The sequence below is a fragment of the Grus americana genome, chromosome 10 (assembly GCF_028858705.1).
Source record: "Grus americana isolate bGruAme1 chromosome 10, bGruAme1.mat, whole genome shotgun sequence".
NCBI classification, from domain to species: Eukaryota; Metazoa; Chordata; class Aves; order Gruiformes; family Gruidae; genus Grus; species Grus americana.
The window spans coordinates 22,935,987-22,956,645 of NC_072861.1; the positions used below are offsets into that span (position 1 = coordinate 22,935,987).

Consider the following 20,659-nt stretch of genomic DNA (forward strand, 5'->3'; position numbering starts at 1 on the left):
GGCTGGAAAAATGGAGCACGGCTGCGTTTTGTTTCCCCAGCCTCCCCGAGCCTGTCCCTCTGCCCCAAGCTACAGCAGAGCTGGGGCAGGATCCCAAATTCTGGAGCTTTGGCCCCTGGGAATTGGCCTCTCCCCAGTACCGCAAAGGTTTTGTGCTAGGAATATCCCCGGAGAGCGGGCGAAGGAGAGCTTGTGCGCTGATGCTGGGGCTGAGGCTCGAGAAGATGACGATTTGCTCCCCAAACTGTAGCAACAGAAGGATTCGGTCCAGGTTTCACCCGGAAATGCCAAAAATAGCCACGTATTTTTGAGTCAGCAATAACGAATTGAGCTCCGTCACCACGAGCAAAAGCCCATCCTGCTCGGGTGCTGCAGGAGAGCAGCTCGGTGCAATTACATCCCCGTCTGTGATCCAGCACGGACCGTCTGCGCCATCCGCTCTGGACACGCTGCCAGCACCGGCCGTGCCCCCGCCAGCCGTCCCTCGTGCTCCGCCGTGCGAAGGGACGCGTGGACAGAGAGGGGCTGAGCGGGAAGGACCCGTGAAATTATAGGGAAGTCAGGATTTGGGCTCCGTTTTTAAAAAAAATCTGTGCAAAAATCCCAGAAACGTCAGGATTGGTGTGGCTGCATTTTTTTTAGCAGAGCATGCGCGTAATTGGGAGAATCTGAGAGGGGAGATTTTACAGCCCAAACGGCAGCGTTTTCCCCAGTGCCGCACGTCCCTTTCCGCCAACGCCGAAATGCAGCGTTGCCATCAATGGACCCAACAGCACAGAGTCACCCGTGGAGGAGCCTTCACCCCCCGAGGCTTTCAAACACTCCAGGGTGCATTTCGTGGCATTCCCAGGCTTTTATGGGTGGCGATGAAGCATTTCTGTTCCTCCGAAAGGAAAGCCATGGCTCTCGCATCCCGGTGTGACCCCAGAGCCGGGATGGGGCCGTGCAGCCCCAGGAGCACCCCTTCTCCCCCTCCCGGGGGGGGTCCATCCCTAAAATGTTGTTTTCAGCTTGGGGCTGTTTAGTCCCCCAAGTGCTTTAGCCCTATCCAGATGCATGGGGAACCCTGAAGCGCACCGGCCGAGGAAGGGATAAAATACATGGTGCTTTTTGAAGATGCTGCGTTTGCAGCCTTGAAGCCCGAGAGCCGCTCTCCTCCCAGTCCCAGGGCCAGGACAGCAGTTATTAAATTAAAAAAAAAAAATTTAAAAAATTTAAAAAAATTAAAAAAAAAACCCCAAACCCCCAAAACCTAGTGTGTTTGTGCTGCAGCTCACCTGCAACAACCAGCACCAAGGAGGCTCGGAGAGCCTGGGTGCTTTGGGCAGCACCGGGGCTTCGCTGCCTTTGGGCTGGGGACGAACAAGCTCCAGCAGCGTGCGGATCCCTCTCAGCGGTGCTGGGTGGACTTGGCCGCGTATAATCCAGGCTGGGGGTGAGGAGGGTGCTGGGAGCAGCTCTGGGGTGGGGTGCTGTCATGCAGCTTGTTGGGGTGGCTGTGGGATGCCGCAGGGGCCCCTTAGGGCAGCTTTTTGCAGGAGAAGGGTGGTTGGCGTCGCTCATGCTGCGACAGGAGGGGTTTTGTTTGTGTAGGGGATGAGGAGCGTGTTTTCCACGCTCAGACAATGTTATCTGCCTGCACGGCTGAAGGAAGCTGCGAGCAGGAAAGGGGAGTCTCTGTTTACCCGTAGGAAGCTGAAGTCCAAAGCTGTTGTTCATGGCAGTGCTGCCTGTTGTGGCTGCGCTGGGGGGGGGCAGAGAGGGGCTGAGCGTGGGGCAGGACCCTGCGCAGAGCAGGGCTGCTGGGGGTGGGGGGCTGTGCTGGTGCTGGGTGCCTGGTGCGCAGAGCAGGGGGGTCCCTGGGGGGCTGGCAGGGGGACTGAGCCCCCCCGTGTCCCCGTGGGTGTTGATACCCATTGCTGCTGCTGTGGGGGCAGGTGAGCTGCCGTACAAGCCTGCCTGGAGTGGGGGCAGCCCACGGAGGTGACAGACCCACGGAGGTGACAGACCCCACGCAGGTGACAGACCCACAGAGGTGACAGACCCACAGAGGTGACAGACCCCAAGCAGGTGACAGACCCACGGAGGTGACAGACCCCACGCAGGTGACAGACCCCACGCAGGTGACAGACCCACGGAGGTGACAGACCCCACGCAGGTGACAGACCCCACGCAGGTGACAGACCCACGGAGGTGACAGACCCCACGCAGGTGACAGACCCACGGAGGTGACAGACCCACGGAGGTGACAGACCCCACAGAGGTGACAGACCCCAAGCAGGTGACAGACCCACAGAGGTGACAGACCCCACGCAGGTGACAGACCCCACGCTGGTGACAGACCCACAGAGGTGACAGACCCACGGAGGTGACAGACCCCACAGAGGTGACAGACCCCAAGCAGGTGACAGACCCACAGAGGTGACAGACCCCACGCAGGTGACAGACCCCACGCAGGTGACAGACCCACAGAGGTGACAGACCCCACGCAGGTGACAGACCCCACGCAGGTGACAGACCCACGGAGGTGACAGACCCCACGCAGGTGACAGACCCACAGAGGTGACAGACCCACGCAGGTGACAGACCCACGGAGGTGACAGACCCCACGCAGGTCCCAAACCTCCGCAGCAGCCCCGGGGAGCAGGGACAGGGTTTGGGCAGAGCCTGAGCTGTGCCGCCGGGAGCCGTTTGCAGGTATCGCCTCTCCCTTCGTTACCCAGCACAAGGGGATGCCCCAGCGGAGCAGCCCCTGTGGCACGAAGCGCGGTGCTGCTGTCGCTCGTCTGTGTTGGATCAGCGGCAGGAACCTGCGTGGGTACCATGCTGCCAGCTGTGTGGCAGCTGGCGAGCGGGAGGAGCGGGCTGCGTGCCCCGGGCAACCTGCCCTGGCTCTGGGACGGCTCGTCTTGGCTCAAGGTCCCGGTGGCATCTGCTCTGCCTGCGTGCTGATGGCATCGCCCCAGGGACCCCCCGTGCGTTGCCCCCCCTCGGTGGGGACGCTGAGTTGCTGGGCAAAGAACGGGCAAGCTCATCACACGGCTGCGTTCCTGCTGTGCTTCAAAGTACTGGGAGGTTTTCTGCAGGAAAAAAAAATAGAGAATTTCCTCTATTTCTCTGTGCTATGAACCAATTTTCACATCCTTGGAGCTTTTATACCTTTAAATGCAGGGCACAGGAGACTGCCTTGGGCTGTGCTATGGGGGTTTTTTTTGTTGTTTTCTGGGAGTTTTTCTCTATCTGATTTTAGTCTGCAGGGGACACCTCCTTTTACTTAGAGTTGGCCAGAAAAAAAGAGAGACCTGAGGCTTACAAAAAAGCTGACACTTCAGCATTACTGTTCCACCTCGGAGGACAACCTGCTGTCCCTGCATTTGTCCAGATGTTCCCCGTGGGAAGCCCAGACCTGGGATCTGGCTGGTTTTAAGCACCTGGATCAATCAAAAAGCGTCGGTGTAAAATTTTAAAGCTGCCCTGAGAGCTGGTGGTGGATCAGAGGAGGAAACAACGTTTGAAAACGTGGGTGCTTGGGAGGGGAAATACGGATTTTTGCCCCCGCTAATGCTGCCGCACTAAAGCCTGGGGTCGAGCCTGGGGAAGCGAGAGCTCGGCTTTGCCTGGGCCAGGGCAGTGCAGCCCTGCCTGCAATTGCCTGCCCCCTCTGCCGGTTAAAATGGAGAGAAACCCCGTCCTGGCTGGGGAAAAGTGGCTTTTTGTTACCAATAAACATGGATTTATTTTTAGTGTTCCATAATCCAATTTAACAGGTGCATTATACGGGCTTTTGTCTTTTTAATTAACAAGCCTGAGCCTGGCTACTGCTTTTATGGTGCAGACAAATACCTCTGCAGCAAGGCTTCGGGGTTTTAATCTGTGCAAATTGTTTGTCGAAAGCTGCCGGGCGCGTTGCTTTGCGGGTTTTAGGGCTGCAGGGTCCGGCGTGGCTGGAGCGGCTCTGCACCGGGGGGGCTGCTGGATGGCTGGGCAGAAGATGGGATGCTGACAGCCCACAACAGTATTTTCATTTAATTTAATAGTATTTAAATCCACACGAGGGGAGTAACTGATACTCAAACCTTCATCCTGGCACAAATGGCATTAAACAGTGCTCATTTCTTTCCCTGCTTTGACTTGCACGGCTCAGTTGTATAACAAAAAAAGTCATCTATAAATCGATGTAATTTTTTACGGCTAGTAACCTGGTAAATCTGGGACCGTTTATCCGAAAGCACCCCTCAACAAGGAGTTTGCCAGAGAGAGTGATAGCATCATCCCTCCTGGGGAAACTGAGGCACGGAGAGTGGTGATGTCTGCTCCAGGAGCGTGGCGCGAAGGGGGGGCTGCGGCAGAGACGCCGTCCGGCTGCACCGCTGCTGGGGCTGCACGGGGGGGGCAGCTTCTGCCAGGGGAGGGGATGGCTAAGAGTGCTCGCTCTGCAGAGGATGGTCGCTAAAACCTGCTTGGACTGCAGCCTTTCCGGCTTTCCCCTTCTCCCCTCGCCCCGGGGCGACGCTGGGGAAGGTGCCCGTGGACCCAAGGGGGTGGGAGATGCACGGGCAATAAAATCCACAGGACTAGGCAGAATCCTGCCTGGCTCTGCACACCCCTGCGTATTCCCACTTGTTTAAAGAACACAAGGGCTCTTTTGGCAGGTGCTGGAGGATGCAGAGAGCACATCTCCATCTCCCTCACCTCCCCGTGGGAGTTTCCCAGGTGTTAGAGGCTGGGAAAAGGGGCGGCAGTTCTGCCTTGTGTTGTTTTCCTGGAGGTGCACATCTGGCTAAACAGCTTCTTCACTCAGAGGTGCCAGAACGTGAGCGGAGCCTTAGGATTTGTTTACTCGAAAGCCAAGCGAGCGCCAGCTTAGCGTTTTACTTTTACTGCTCTCATTCACAGGAGCGGTCAGGAAGCTCGGCAGCGTGTTCGCGATAACCAGGTTGCTCTCTGCAGCGCCCAGATGCACGTTCAGGCATTTCCAGTGCCTGGAACTGATGCTTTGATGACCAATATCATGTCCATGGATTTCTTTGGCGTTTTTTTATGGATTTATATTACTGAGAATCCCTGGAGCAGCTTCCAGCCGGGTCAGTTGTGTGCCCCATCCCTCCGGGGGATGATCCTGCTGGAACACGTGTGGGTGCCCAACCTCCTCGGCCTTGGCTGGCTCTGGCCAAGCTGGGGCCATGCGATCGCTGCTGCCTGGAGGTTTGCAGCCGCTGGAGGCTGGATGAGCGTCCTGGCAGAAGGGAGGCTGCTGGGCAGTGCAGAAAAATTGGAGAAGGGCTTGGGGCATCTGTCCTTATTCAGTTGTTGGAGAGAAACACCTCCAGCAGCAGCATCCTTCCACCTGCACACGGGAATTTCCCTGGGGAATTATTTGTGCGAGTGACTGGGGCAGCAAGTGCTGTCTCTTGGTGCGACACCTGCGCTGCCCAGTAACCCGTCCCTTCGCGTTCAAGCTCTCACCGTTCGTTGCTTTAATAGCTCGTGTTGCAGATGTGATGCCCAGCTGTGCCTGCAGCCCTCCTCTTGCCTCCCCCTTCCCGTGGGCTCTCAGCCGGGGCCAGTCCCCGCTGTCTCGTGGGGAGATGTGCAACCCGCCGGTGCTGGCAGCGCATCGTGGCGACGGGTTTTCTGGGTCCCTGCCGAGGGTTTGCCCGATTTCTCTCTTTCTTGTGCTGGTCCCGTTTGACTTGGTTCCTAATGAAGATCAGTTCACCTGCAGCGACCTTCCCTCCTACCAAAATCACTGGGGATCTGCCCCGGGTCAGGGAAATCTGTAATTTCCTCCTCGAGTAGGAGAGACCTTTAAAAAGACGGCAGTAAATGTATTTACTCTTAATCTCAGCCACTGGAGACTTGTGTGTACTCAAGGATTTCCTGGGAAACCCTGTAAATCCCCTACGCCTCGGGCAGCGCTTCCCTGATCCCCCTCTAAAAGCCGCTAAGGGATTTGGGAGCATCTGGGGGGAGCTGCGGGTGGGGAAGGGTGGTCTCCCTGGGGCTGGCGGTGGGTGCTCCTTCCTCGGGGAGGTTTCTCACCCAGGGACGGGCACTGGAGGTGCTGGCATCGATGCCGGGTGGATGCTGCTATTGGTTCTGTAAAGTCTTCCGTGCAGGATTAGGTTTGAGGGTGGAGTTGAATAAAGGTTTTTTGCCATCCTCGTGGAGCTTCATAGGAAACATGAGGGTTTGGAAACGTTTTGGGGTTGTGGTTCCGGGGAACCTGGTGAAAAGCATTGTCCTTTCTCCCCAAGACATAATAGAAACAACTTTCTCCTTTCCAAGCGCTCCTTCCAGCCCGTGCTGTGGAAAACATCAGAGCTGCTGGAGCCCGCAGAGCCACGGCTCTTGCTAAAGAGCTGGTATCTGGGTCACTGAGCTTCCCCCGGCCAGGGTCGGGGATCCGGCGATTAGGATTCACCGCAGCCTAATGCACGGCTGCTGGCAAGGTCCCTCAAAGAATGACTAAATGGGAAGCTATGGCCCGAACCCCTGATCTTTGAATTTTTTTTATTTTTTTTTTAATTTCCTTTATTCGGCTCCTTCCAGGTGCCCTGTGCATGGGCACAACCCACCGCTGCTCTTGCACAGGGACTGTCCCTTGCTGCGGGCACCGGGGCAGCTCCTGCGTGCTGGCTGCATTCAACTAATTTTAATCAAAACTCCTGATTTCTTGGGCAGAAACTACCCCTAGTAACCAAACTCTGTTTTTTCCTTTTGAAAGCCTAATGAATTTTGACAAAACCCATCAAATCTACTTTGCAAAGGAAATCACTCGGCTGGTTGCTCAAAATTAAAGTGATTGCATATTAACTTGTGCCGTTAAAAGGTCTGTCCGCCTGGAATTTAACAGCTGCTGCATGAATTTCTACTCTAGACAGTGTGTTAATAATGTCATGCCAATGCAAATATGAAAATAGGGGGGAAACTAGATAATCCGAGCTGTTTGGGTAAGCGATGTCTGCTAGGGTACTTAATAACCGATAAAGCTGTGCTTTGCATCCCATTAATTCACAGGAGGGTCGCTGGGTGGCACCGGGAGGCAGAGCTTCGTGTGCTAACGAAGCACCGATATTGCAGAATTATTTTTATTTAATGGGAAAACTTAATGTAAAAAAATCAGATTTTTTTTTTTTTTCATCCTAACTCTTCATGGCATGACTTTTGCAGTGGAGTTTGGGTGAAGGCAGCAGCTGACCCGAGGGCTCTGTGGGTCTCCCCAGGCCAGGGGCAGCTCTCGCCCCATGTCCCGAGCATCCGTCGGGACAAACAGCCCCTCCTGGGGCTCCGTGTGTCCCCGAGGAAACACCTACTGAATGTGAATGCTGGGTTTGGGCATCAGGATGCTTTTAATCAAAAGCACCATTTTCCTAAATCTTCCCCTCCACTCCTTTGGAAATTTCGATTTACTGGAAAACTAACTTTTTGATCAGAGCTGTTTTCTAGGCTCTGCATCGGAAAGACTTTATTTTTTATTTAAGTGAAGGGCTTGCCCTCTCTAATGATTTCCCTTGTGTTGTGGCACATGTACTCTCAGCACTTGGTCAGTTGATGCTCCTCCTTGGACTTTGCTTTTCCTGGGGACCGTTGGCTTCCAGCACGGAGATCTTGGCGTGCAAGGGGGATCCCGGAGATGCTGGGGGCCATCGCCCCCCGCCATGCAGGACAGGGACTTCCCAAGGGGCTGTCTTGCCACCGAGTAAAGGGAAAATTTAAAATCCATGGGTGATGCGTACTTAAATGCATTGCCCTTCCTACGGGGTGCTCCAGTGTTTGCAGTAGTGCTTGATGTAATCTCGGCAAAGAAAAGTATCCTGGGAGGCAGGAGGGGGAATGAGGGGCTGGGGGCACTCAGGGGACCAGGATGGGGGGATCAGGGGACCGTCCCTCTGGCCGTGGCATCGCCAGAGGTTTGGGTCACCCTGGCAAAACTGTCAGAATGTCACTTTGCTTGGTTTTATCCCTAAAAACCGGAACTGATTTATAATAGCACTAATAAACCCCAAGTCTGGGGCGTTAACCAGGAAAACGCCCTTTCAGCTGCTCGATAATGTCAGAAGCGTTGTGTACGTTGATCACCGGTGCTTACCCGGGGCAAAGCTGCCGGGTAAATGCAGGGAGGAAAATGCATCAGCGCTGGCAGGAGGCAGTTAAGGGTCTGGGGCTGACGTGGCAGCTCAGATCTGAGCCAGCTTATTGCTGATGGGCAGAATGATCAAATTTAGGCTCTCTGAGCGAGCCCCAGTGATGCTGTTGGCAGCCAAAGGAGGAGATGGCCCCATCCCGGCTCTTCCATCCGTCCCTGCCCTGACGCCCCTGAAATTGGCCCTAATGGAGGTTAAAATCACACCGGTGGGTATCAACCCCCAAAGGGAAAACGAACCCTGCACCATACGGGTAGGGAATTTGTATAACGTGCCCTAATTAGGAAGAGGCTCACGAGTCGGAAATCAGTCTTGCGTTAAGTGCTCATCACAGACCGGCTAACGGGGAATTAATGAGTGTTTGTGAGAGCCTGCATCGAGGGGCAGAGGGGAACGACTGCCAGTGACCCCGTTACCCAGGCAGGGATGGAGCTGGACGTGTCCGTGTGTTCATGTGTTCGTGAAGGCAGCGAGAGCAGGAGCCTATTTCTTTTTCCTTTACCTCGATAACTGAAATGACCCATATAACTGCGTCCCCGGTGGTTTAAGGCCAGCCTAGTTCTCATCTTATATATGGGCCGTGTCCGAGGGGTGACTTAGAGCTGCTGTAGCAATTTGAAGAATAGTTTAAGAATTGAGAAAGCAGGCTCGGGGGGGGTTGTGTTTTTGCTGGGCAGCCCCTGCAGAGCCCTGAGACGCGCTGGGTTGTGCTCTCGGGTCACTTGGTGCGGTTCCTGCTGGACATGGTCCATTTTTGCCCGTGTTTCTCAGTGCCTCGTGCGATGGTTTTCTGCACCACCATGCCCCTCCATCGCTGCCTGATCGAATCTGGGTGCATCCCGCACTCTGCCCGTGCATCCCATGCTCTGCCCGTGCATCCCACACTCTGCCTGTGCATCCCGTGCTCTGCCTGTGCAACCCATGCTCTGCCCACGCATTCCATGCTCTATCCATGCATCCCACGTTCTGCCCGTGCATCCCACGTTCTGCCCGTGTATCCCGCGATGCTCCGGCTGGCGTTCACCGGAGCTGCGAGTCACCACAGCAATTAGCAGCTGTGTCTCCCCAGGAGCAAATGAATGGAAATAAACCTTCCCAGCAAGGAAGGTGCCGGGGTGAGTCCCTGGGCCTGATCCGGCTGCCCGGAGCACTCCTGGCCGTTGCCCTTAGCTGCGGATGGTAAAACCGCAGCGTTATCCTCGGTGCCTTTCTTTGTTCGCGTTAAATGGAGCCAGGAGCTCGATGTGTGGAAAGGTCAGTGCTGGAAGGGCTATGAAATATTTAGGGGCTGTGTCGTGCTGACCTAGTTAGTTTGCACACTCCGAAGCGTGCCACCACCTCCGGGCTGCGGCAAGGAGCCGGCACAGGAGAAGGAAGGGCGGTGGGGTGGCCGGCTGCGAAGGCACCCTGCAAGGTCCCTGCAAGGTCCCTGCAAGGTCCCTGCAAGGAGCAGGGGTTCCTGCAGCCCACCTGCAACGGGAGCCTTCACAGGAGACCGTGCCGAGTGCTGTGCACCGTCCCCTGCTGCAGAGCTCTGCAGGTCCTCGCTCTCCTGGGATGTCAGGACCAGACCGTCCCTAAAAGTCTTGCAAGGGTTTCCATCTGTGTGGAAGGATCCCATCCAGTGGTGTCACGGTTAGGTCATTACCGTCGTTAAGCAAGAGTGTTGGTGACCCCAAAGCCACTGGGGATTTCTCTTGCAGAGTACGCGTGCACACCTTGCTCAACGTTGCTGCCAAAGTTTGGGAGGAAAGTACCAAGTGCTTCGTGCAAGGTCTGATGGCTGATCGGGTCGGAGCCTCTCCAGTCCCTTCCAGCCCCTTTGCCCGTGGTTTCTGATGGTCACACAAAGATTTCCTAGGGAGCTCCCCAGCTGGTGGTGCCCCCTCCCCGGGGGTGGGCAGCCCCACGGGGCTGTGTTTGCAGAAACCCCTTCTCATACGTGGATCAGGGAATATTAACGAGGTAAAACCAATCCCTGACTTGGCTGGGTGTCTCCTCTGGCCAAAAGCCCCATCCCAGCGTGAGCTATGGAGCTCTCTCCCCTATCAAGGCTCCAGCCTTAAGAAGACCAAGTTTATCATTAAGTTTTAATTTTTTTCTCTTTTTTTTTTCTCCTTTTTTTTGGTTTATTTTAAATCACAGACAGGCCGGATCGAACCAAACTACCCCAAAGTCTGTGGTCACCAGGGCAATGTGCTGGACATCAAGTGGAATCCCTTCATTGAGAACATCATCGCGTCGTGCTCCGAAGACACCTCGGTGAGCTGGGATGCTTTGGGCTGGCACCTCCTGGGGGTGAGCGGCCACAATTGTGCAACTCCATGTACCCTCCTGTCTTTAATTCATAGAACCCCAGCCTGGTTTGGTTGGAAGGGACCTCAGAGCCCACCCAGTGCCACCCCTGCCATGGGCAGGGACCCCCTCCACTAGCCCAGGTTGCCCAAAGCCCCATCCAACCTGGCCTTGAACCCTGCCAGGGAGCCAGGGGCAGCCACAGCTTCTCTGGGCACCCTGTGCCAGGGCCTCAGCACCCTCACAGGGAAGGATTTCCCTCTCCAGCCCCTCTCCAGCTTTCCTGGAGCCCCTGGCTGAACCACCCCAACTCTCTCAGCCTGTCTCCATAGCAGAGGTGCTCCAGCCCCCTGATCATCTCCATGGCCTCCTCTGGACTCGCTCCAACAGCTCCATGTCCTTCTTGTCCTGGGGACCCCCGAGCTGGACGCAGCACTGCAGGGGGGTCTCACCAGAGGGACAATCCCCCCCCCTCGACCTGCTGGTCGCGCTGCTGGGGATGCAGCCCAGGACACGGTTGGTTTATACACCCGGAGGTGTGGGGAAGGGGCTGGCAGTGGCACAGCGGGTGGGTGATGGCTCAGCAGCCTCAGGACCGGGGAGGTCGATGCAGAGCAATAGGCAAATTGTGCCGATCCCCGGTCCTGTGTCGGTGGTGCAGGGGCTGTGGCCGGTGCCCAGCTCCTCTGCTGTCCCCGCTGTCACTTATCGTCACAGCGCTGCTCTTTCTGCCTCCCCCCGCTGCAGATAAGCCGTACAGCTGTGCACAACAAGGTCTTTTTCGTATTTTTTTTTTCTTTTTTTTTTTTTTTCCCAAGCCCAACAGCAATGCTATTATTAAACCTTCTTGCTGTCAGGGACCGCAGGGGCTGCAACTGCTCTCGTGGTCTGATGCATCAAGTGATACGAGCAAAAGGCAGTTTTGCAGGCTGGGGGATAATGAATCAGATCATCTTTACGTAGCTGTTATTTGAATCTTCCTCCTCCTTTTTATTTTCTGTACACAAACAAATCCATCCCAAGGGCTGTATCGTAAAGGAAAAAAAGCCGTTGTACAAGGGAGAAGATCAGAAACCATCACCCATTCTGCACGGCGGAAGCTGGGCTTTGGGGTGACCCAGTTTTTAACCAGTTACAAATCTGCCTCGCCTGATCCTTAGCGTTTCACTGTATCGTCACCCAATGTCTCATCCTCTCCTTCGGTTCAGTATATTGGCATTTTTTATTAGCTGAAAGCTTGTCAAGGAAGATATTGAGTGGGGGGGGGGGGAAATTCAGATCATGACCATGAATCATGGTGAGCTGTTTCCCACTTTAAATAATAACCTTTTATATACAGTCGCTGGGGAATAGGAGGTGCTGGGAGGGAGGGTAGTGGGAAGACTTTGTGAGCCATCGTTAAACCTGGGAAATTAAGTTAATTGCCCCGAGGCTGTCTGTTGGGGGGGGTTCCCCCCCCCGAAGTTGGAGGGGAGCAGCCCCACAGCCGGGTGGGCTCGTGGCTCTGGGTGCCACCCCACATCTGGGGTGCTGCCCGTGGGCAGGTCCTGCAGCTTCGGGCTCTCGCTGCTCGCTCCCAGGAGGTCTGATGAGGTTCTGGCCAATGGTCTTGATCAAAAAGAGAGGATGCCCAGGCCCTCGTGGAGTCGAGCTGCAGAAAACAGAGTATTTGCATTATATATATATATATATATATATGTGCCTATATATATAGGCAGGGGACACCGCTGCCACGGGAGACACGGAGGACCTGCTGCGAGCGTCTTTCCTCCGTTGTGCCCTACGCGGAGAGGACGGCGTGTGCAGCCTTGTCCCCGGGGCATCGCCGCGCGTTTACCCTCTCCCAGGGGGTGACGAGGATTTTACGGCTCGGCAGCACCCGACGTTAACGGCCGCGGTTTGACGCTGCCTCGCCGGAGAGCCGTCTCCTGCAGCCCACCCGGGCTATCGCTCTGCTTGAAACCCCTCCTGGAATTACTCCCTCGCTATCAAACCTGTATCCATCCGTACCTGTCTGTCCCCGCTCAGATAAAGCTGTCTGTCCTCACCTGATGTTCTCCCTTGGGGCACCGGGACCATTAATTCATTATTCGTCCTTGTGGGACAATTAGCGTCAGGGCTGAGCTTGGAGTTCCTGGTCCCCGCCGAGGCTGTGAGCTGCTGAAATGCTGCGAAGGCTTTTTGGGAAGGAGCTTTTAAAGGGCAGGACGAACCGAGCGGGAAGATTAAAAGGGGAATTATCCAATCTCTGTGGGCGTTTCAGGCTCCGCGTTTCCTTGTGCCGGGGCGCTCTGTGCACGCGGGCGCAGCGAGCTGATGCGGCGTGCAGAGCTAGAGGGGGGAGTCTGCAGCACGGCGTCTTCTTTGCAGGATCCTTCTTTGGGGAAAGGCGCGTTTCAGGGAAAATTGTGTCAAGGAGGTTTCTTAGGATGGGTTGGGAGAGGAAGGTTCTGGTTTCACGGGCTGCGTCCCACCCTGGCTGCTCTCCCTGGTGTCATGGGGAGAGTAGGGCTGTTCCTCTGGTTTTTAACGATAATTTCCCAAAAGCATCGTTTCCATCCCAGGATGGGATGAGGTTGTGAAACCCAGTGCTGGAGTTTTGGGTTAGCTCCAGCGATGCCTATACTGGCAGCAGAACGGCGTTACTATTCCGACACGTCTGTTTTCAGGTCGCAGTGACCGTGGCAATGGGGAAACCTGCCCAAAATAGCCCGTCCCGGGCACTCACCCCCTTTTTTTTTTGCAAGACTCAAGGAATGATGCCGCTCCGTTAGGAGCAGACCGCAGAGGTGACGCCGTGCCGCAGAGCCCCAGCGATGATTCCCAGCTGAGCACGGATGCAGGACGCATTAAATAACCGTCCGTCAGGCTCCCTGCACGGCGAAAGGCAAGAGGTAGCTCCTCTTTGAGCAGAGCCCGAGGATGCAGGAGCCCGGGCATCGCAGCTCAGCGCATGAAGGTTTCCCTGTGTCCCCCCGGGTTTGACGGCACATCCCCCGAGCAGCGAGCGTGCAGCAGGCACCTCCCGGCGTGCAGAGCTCGCTCGGAGCCCTCGTGCGTGCAGATCGCTGGAGCGAGGCGCAGCCGGAGGTTTGGTAACAGCCGTTTCGTAACCCACCGCTTTCGTAACCGGTTCCTTTGACAGCCGGCGATCAGGGTTGTGTTGCTCGTTGCTCGCGTTGTGCCTTTTTTTGAAAACCACTGATGCTCTCGGAATCATCTCTCCGAGCCAAACCGGCCTCTTCGCTGCGTGTCTCTCGTAGCGCCGTTTCCTCCGCACACCGCGCGACCCGGAGAGCAGCGTCTCCCGCCTCTGAACGTGCAGGCTCAGGCAGAAAACTCTCTGCTCCACCCGTCCATCCTTATGCAGATTTTTTCACTGCAATATTGCAAATGAATTTTTGCCCCCCCCCCACCCGCCCCCAGGCTGTAGCTCAGCCCCCGGGCTGGATGGGGTGACCCTTGTGGGTGCTGGTCAAGAGAGGGAGAAGCGGCTGAAGGGGCGGCAGGGTGGTCCCTCCCCAGGCAGCAGCCTCCCCGATATTCCCTACATTTTGGAAAAGCTTTATTTCAACTCGGCGACGTTCGTTGGGGCAGCACCGCCCCGGCCACTGCGTCTGCCCAAAGGTGAGCTCTTCTTTCGAGATGCTGGTGGAGGAGGCGAAAGGACCTGCGCAGGCTGTGTGCTGCATCCGTATGGCTTGGCTTTTTTAATTACTAAGAGGTGTTGCCGCGCGTCTGCAACTGGTATCAGAGCTGGGATGAAGGCTCCAGGAGGGATGAGTGTGCTGGCCAGGGCAGCTCGCCGTGGGGAGGGGATGAGAGCGCAAAGCTCAGTGGTTTCATCTCTCGCCTGACCCCTGGGGACGTGGAGGCACCACCGGACGCTGCGGGGTTTGAGGGGCTCTGGGAGCCGCGGGGAGGAGCGGGCAGGACCCGGGCAGGACCCAGGTCTTGCTGCTCGGACGGGCGCAGGGTGCTCAGGCGCAGAGCGGACCGAAGAGGGGGTGGATAAATGTGACATGTCACTTCGGCTTCATGCCGGTGACCTGCTGCGGAGATGAAAGCATCCCTAACCGCTCTTTGATAGCGTTATCTGGAGCTGTTTAATTGGAGAAGAGACGCTATAGAAGGCTTATTCTGTCCCAGTGCATCGCCTCCTTTTGTTCAGCAAGCCCCTTCCCCGCAGAGGTTTTTCTGGCTTGTTTTTCACCCAGGTTCTCCCCGCTGGGCGGGCGGCAGCTCCTGGCCAGGCTGATGGCAGCTGGGGAGGGTTCTCCCCTGGCCCTGCTCCCCCAGGAGCGCTGCGTCGGCTGCATCGGGTCCTTCTCCTTGGCACCCACATTCCAGGGGTGAAACTGCTGCCGGTTTTTGGGCTCCCCTTTCCCCCCAGTGCTTGCTGGTCCGATGGGGTGGGCTCTCCGTGCTTCCCCCTGCCCTCACAGGGGACCGGATCAGCCCCAGGACACCCATTAGGGTGCAGGATGAGGCCGCTGGCATTGGGGCGCTGCAGGGATTCAGCAGCTCAGAGCCCCCCATGGCGGGTGCCAGGGTCCTCCCGGGGGTCCCAGACCCTTCCCGACACCCGTCCCGTCCCGCAGGTGCGGATCTGGGAGATCCCCGAGGGCGGCCTGAAGAGGAACATGACAGAGGCCGTCCTGGAGCTGTACGGGCACAGCCGGCGCGTCGGCCTCGTTGAGTGGCACCCCACCACCAACAACATCCTCTTCAGCGCCGGCTATGACTACAAGGTGAGCCCTGCCTGGCCCCGCTCCTCACGCTCGTCCACTGCCCGGGGCCGCCCTGTCAAAGGCTTTCCCTGCCCGGGGTACGGGTGGGGGGGCACCCGCGTGCAGCCAGGGCAGGATCCGGCCGGCTGGAAGCAAGTGACCCCCCACGTCTGGAGCAGACGGCCCCTTCCCTTGTGCAAGGGGCTTGCACCCAGTCACAACGACCGCGTTGGTTTTGCACAAGCGGAAGCTGCGGGGCAGCCCTGGGAGGAGGGAAGGGGGCTCTGTAGGTGATGAGGGGGCAATTTCAGCCAAAATAGCGGATATTAAGATGCCCGGAGCAGATGTGGAGGTTGCAGGAGGGGTGGGGGAGTCTCCAGGAGTGGAGATGCCAGGGCAGCCTCCCCCCCGTCCCACAGGTCCTCATCTGGAACCTGGACATCGGGGAGCCGGTGAAGATGATCGACTGCCACACGGACGTCATCCTCTGCATGTCCTTCAACACCGACGGCAGCCTCCTGGCCACCACCTGCAAGGACAAGAAGCTGCGGGTCGTGGAGCCGCGTTCCGGCAGGGTCCTGCAGGTGCGGCGCTCGTGCCGGGGTGCTGCACGGGATGGGGGGGGTTAGAAATGAGATCTTGGGGAGGAATCCTACTGAAATGCGTCACATATTTGCAAGATCCTGTACGTACTCGTGATACGATGTTTTGTGTGTGCTGGGGTGTGCAGGTAATTCTCTGACGTGGGGAGGGGCTGGTTGTTTTAATTAGGTGGAGGTGATGGGGAGGGCTCGGCGTCATCCCAGGCACAGGAGTTGGAGGCTTTTATTCTTTTATTAATTGAGGATTTGTGGAAAATAGTAGAAATTAGGAGGGAGTGCAGAAAGTTCTAGGAAGAGCTGCAGTTTGGAGGAAGACGGTGGTTTCTCAGTAAAGGTGATACCTAATATTCAGGAAAATGGGCATTTTTGATTTGCCCAGAGGACAGGCGCTGAATCGCGGTACCTCCGCTGTGTCTGCCGCCCCGCCGACACCGAGCCGGCGTTTCACCGGGACGAGGCGGGAGAGGCACTGGGGGGGGGGCAGCAGGTGGGGGTACCTTCCCGGGGCGGGGGGCTGCCGGCGAGCGCGCTCCTGTCTTGCAGGAGGCCAGCTGCAAGAACCACCGCGTCAACCGGGTGGTCTTCCTGGGCAGCACGAAGCGGCTGCTGACGACGGGGGTGTCGCGCTGGAACACGCGGCAGATCGCCCTCTGGGACCAGGTGGGTGCCCGGACCCCCCCGTTCCGTCGCCCACCAGGACCCCCGCTGAGCACCAGCGTCGGGACAGCTTGGTTAATAAGATGCTTTTTCCTGTTGCGCAGGAAGACCTGTCCATGCCCCTGATAGAGGAGGAGATCGACGGGCTGTCGGGTCTCCTCTTCCCTTTCTACGACGCCGACACTCACATGCTGTACTTGGCTGGCAAGGTACGGGCTGCGGGGGCTGCAGCATCCCTGGCCCGTGTCCCCCCAGCATTTCCCAAGGACGGGGTGCTGGGGGTCGTTATCACGGTCTTTATTCAACCTCACCTTTGCCAAAGCACTAAGCCGTCGCTCTTCCCTGCGCTCGCTCCAGGGTGACGGCAACATTCGCTACTACGAGATCGGCTCGGAAAAGCCCTACTTGAGTTATCTCATGGAGTTTCGCTCCCCGGCGCCGCAAAAAGGACTGGGTAAGGATGGCTGTGCTGCTCAGCCTTCGCTCTGGACGTGCAAAAAGTAGATGATGGAAGGTGCTTAATTAAATGCCGCGGGCAAATGGGTTTGGCGGGTGCTGTGCCGGCTCTGGAGCATCATTGCGGGGCTGCGGTACTTGCAGGGCAGTGTCGGCACGGCGCTGCTGTCCTTCCCGCAGTGATACAGCTGAGCCGGGGCCGGGTCCTGGCCAGGCACACGCCTGGTGACACCCTTCCTGCTGTCACACGTGCCGCGGCATCACCAGGGGACACCCGTCACTGATTGCTGTGATTTGTCCTGAATAAAAGCTGCTCATCCCTTTCCCAATGTCCCTGCAAGCGCCCCCGGTGTGGCTCAGCTCTGTGCCCCAGGTCCCCAGGGTGACAGCAGGGATTCATTCAGCAAGGGCCTGGGGCTCCTAATGCAGAGCAAGGAGCTTTTGGGGTCCTCTGTGCCGGGGATGCGGATGGGTCCCAGGCGGCCGCCCGGGGTTTGCAGCACCCGGGAGTTACCGTCTGCGCCTCCTCCGCAGGGGTGATGCCGAAGCACGGGCTGGACGTGTCGGCCTGCGAGGTCTTCCGTTTCTACAAGCTTGTCACCCTCAAGGGGCTGATCGAACCCATCTCCATGATCGTGCCGAGGAGGGTGAGTCCCTCACCGCACCCCGGGGCACGGGGCCAGGCCAGTGGGGGTGAGCGGCGTCCGGGGGTGCCCGAAGCGGGGCCGGCGTGGTGGAGCTGCCCCTGCTTGCGCCGCTTTGCTGACCAGGCTGGGTCTCTTTGCACCCGTCGTTACACTTCCCAGGGGTGGGATTCCCGGGGGGGTTACCCGGGGCTTAACGGGAATGGTTTTAGGAAACGCACCACTGCGTTGCTCCTGGCCTTGATGCGATTGTTTTGTGCAGAATCGGCTTGGTCCGGTGCGACAGGTAACAGGGGGCCTGTCTCGCCCGAGGTTTGGGGGCTGTTTCTAGTAAAAAATACCTCGGAGCTGGAGCAGGGTTTGGCATTTGCCTTCGCAGCACCGTCTGCGGCTGGAAGCACACCCAGCTGCTGGCCGGGGCTGCGTGGAGGAGCTGGTCCCGGGCTCGGCCGCAGCTCAGCAGCCGCTCATCCTGCTCCGGTCCCTCCTCTCTGCCACCGGCGGCCGGGCACCACGTCCCAGATGGGCTGCGTGTGCCCTGAGCTGGCAGCGCTGGCGTTTCAACGTGCAAACACCAGCGTGTCACTTCCCCGCGTGCCCTGGGCGGCTGCGTCGCTGCGTGCCAAAGGAGCGAGCGCAGCCATTTGCAGCACCTTGCGACGTGTGGTTAAAATGGTGAGCGGGTTGACGGAGGCGGTTGCTTTTCTTTCCCCGTGTCTGTAGTCGGAGACGTACCAAGAGGACATTTACCCGATGACTCCGGGTACGGAGCCAGCTCTCACGCCGGATGAATGGCTGAGCGGGGTGAACAGAGGTAAGGTCACCGGCGCCGCGCTGGGTGGGCGGGATGGACCCCCCCGAAAACAGGATGGGGCTGCAGCATCCCCTGACCCCCTCCCGTGCTCTGCACCGCTCAGATCCCATCCTGATGTCGCTGAAGGAGGGCTACAAGAAGACATCCAAAATCGTCTTTAAGGCACCGGTGAGGGAGAAGAAGAGCGTCGTCGTTAACGGCATAGACCTGCTGGAGAACGTGCCGCCCCGGACGGAGAACGAGGTAGAGCAGCGCGGCCCCGGCGTGGGGCACGGGGATGGGAGGGGACGGTCTCTGGCTGGGGGGGACATTTTCTGGGTGCAGCCTGGAAAGCCACCGCTCTGCAGGTCTCTGCTTGTACTCCCAAACTCAAGTGCACTGTGTTTCCCTATGGCTCGAAGCATCCCGCTCCGTGTTAACCACAGAGCACCCGAAAGAAGCAGCGTTAAGCTCCAAAATTTTTGTTCGTTAAAATCCTTCTCCGGGAACAACGTAGAGAGGTGCTGGGGAAACATCAGCACTTGATCCTGGAAGGAATTTGTTTTGCTGGAGTCGAGTTTGCAGATTGCACGCGTCAGGTGTCCCCGAGCTGGAGGGTGAAAAATTAAATCCGAGCGAGCAGCACGGCAGACGAAGTCGCGTTGCAAAAGCAGCCGAGTTATGAAACGGCCCCAGCGCGGCTCCGGGGGCTGGCAGGAGCGCGAAGCCCCGGGGGCGAGCGGCTGGCGCGGTCCCCCCCAGCTCCCTCCTTCCCTTCCAGCTCCTTCGGATGTTCTTCCGGCAGCAGGACGAGATCCGGCGGCTGAAAGACGAGCTCTCGCAGAAAGACATACGGATCCGACAGCTACAGCTGGAGTTAAAAAACTTACGTAACAGCCCGAAGAATAATTAACTTCCAGGGACGTTTTATAAATAAACTTTCTTTGTTTATACTCGCTCTTTAATTTTATTGTATCCACTTACACAGAATATGAGCCAGAAATCAAGTGACCTGCCAAGAGCCCACTCGCTAACTGGAAATACGTCCTCCTAGTCGTGTCTAGCACTAAACCCGCTATAACCGAGAGCTACTGCATGAGAGGCGGCTGGGGCGTCCGTCTGCCCCGGCCACGGTCTTGGAGTAAGTAGACGAGCAGCATCCCCTCCGTCGGGATTAACCGGCACGGGGAAGCCGAGGCGGCGGCGACTCCCCAGGAAAGCGCGATGCTTCGTTGCTATTAATTTTTTTTTTTTTTTCCTATGCAAAAATGTGACAGCGGGTGCAGAACTGGAACGGGGTGCGGGAAGGGTTTAATTCACAAAAGCACGCTGCCGCGGCGGGAGCCGGGGACCCTTCCCGTGGCAGCGGCTGTGGCACAGCCGGGCAGGCTCCGGCACGGGCCGGGCTTTGGCGGGAGCAGCCTGGGAATGTCCCGGGGCTACAGCCTGGGGAAGGGAGCTGCTCCACGTGTGTGCGTGCATCCGTGCACACACACCGCTATCCTTCTTTACATTAAAAAAAAAAAAAATAAAAAGAGGCTGCATTTCCTAACTGGAGAGGGATTTTTTTGGCTCCCTCCACCTCTGCAAAAAGGCACTCGCCCTCCTCCTTTCCGCTGGGATGCACGCTGGTGCCACGGGGACGGGGGGAGGATGCCACCCCGCTCGCCCCAGGGTCCCCGGGCAGAGACATGACGCTGCCCCGAGGGATGGACCCGGCGTGTGCTGGAGCTGTGCGGGTGCTCGATGGGCTCCGCACGCGTGTACAATCACAGGGTTTTTGTGGATTAGGCCTGTGGCACAGGGAACGACACCAAATACTGCTAGTTTACCTATATATATGTCTATTTTCACTAAATCGAGTTGCCGACCTGCCCAGCACCACCAGTGCAACAGTTTCTCCTCTCTGTTAATTTACATTGTGCCCCGCTCCCGCTGCTTCCCCCTCTTGGTTCCATGTGCTGTCATTGCCTATTATTTATGCTACCACGGAATAGCGATGAAATAAAATGTTTTCAAGATACCAAAACCTCGCCCCGCTCCTTCCTTTCTTCGCCGAGGGGCCGTGCACGAGCGCCGGCCCCCACCCGAGAGATGGTGGTGGGACCCGAGGAGGCGTTTTTGGGTGTGCGCAAGGTGTCCTCTGCTTGCACTGCAGCTCTGCCCCCCGGGCTGCGGGGTCCCGGCGATGCTGGCCGGAGGCTCGGCTCGATGCTGTGGGATGGCTGCACGGGGCTTGGGTGCGCGGCACGATTGCGCAGGGAAGGAGGTGATGGGAACAGCCCCGGGCTGGGCTGCTTTGGGCTCCTGTGCAAGGGCAGCGGGCACCCAGCTT

At 57.6% G+C, this 20,659-nt stretch overlaps 1 protein-coding gene across 1 annotated transcript in view; it reads left to right on the forward strand.

Annotated features, from left to right (window-relative positions):
• CORO2B (coronin 2B) overlaps nt 1-20,346 on the forward strand; it is a 39,378-nt gene extending 19,032 nt beyond the window's left edge. Inside the window, exons 5-14 of the mRNA XM_054836353.1 lie at nt 10,293-10,409; nt 15,044-15,193; nt 15,592-15,756; nt 16,318-16,434; nt 16,536-16,640; nt 16,789-16,885; nt 17,422-17,534; nt 18,255-18,345; nt 18,449-18,588; nt 19,106-20,346. Of these exons, the coding sequence (XP_054692328.1) occupies nt 10,293-10,409; nt 15,044-15,193; nt 15,592-15,756; nt 16,318-16,434; nt 16,536-16,640; nt 16,789-16,885; nt 17,422-17,534; nt 18,255-18,345; nt 18,449-18,588; nt 19,106-19,237 (1,227 nt within the window). The 3' untranslated portion in view covers nt 19,238-20,346. The remainder of the gene's footprint in view (nt 1-10,292; nt 10,410-15,043; nt 15,194-15,591; nt 15,757-16,317; nt 16,435-16,535; nt 16,641-16,788; nt 16,886-17,421; nt 17,535-18,254; nt 18,346-18,448; nt 18,589-19,105) is intronic.
• Nucleotides 20,347-20,659: the final 313 nt, after the last annotated feature.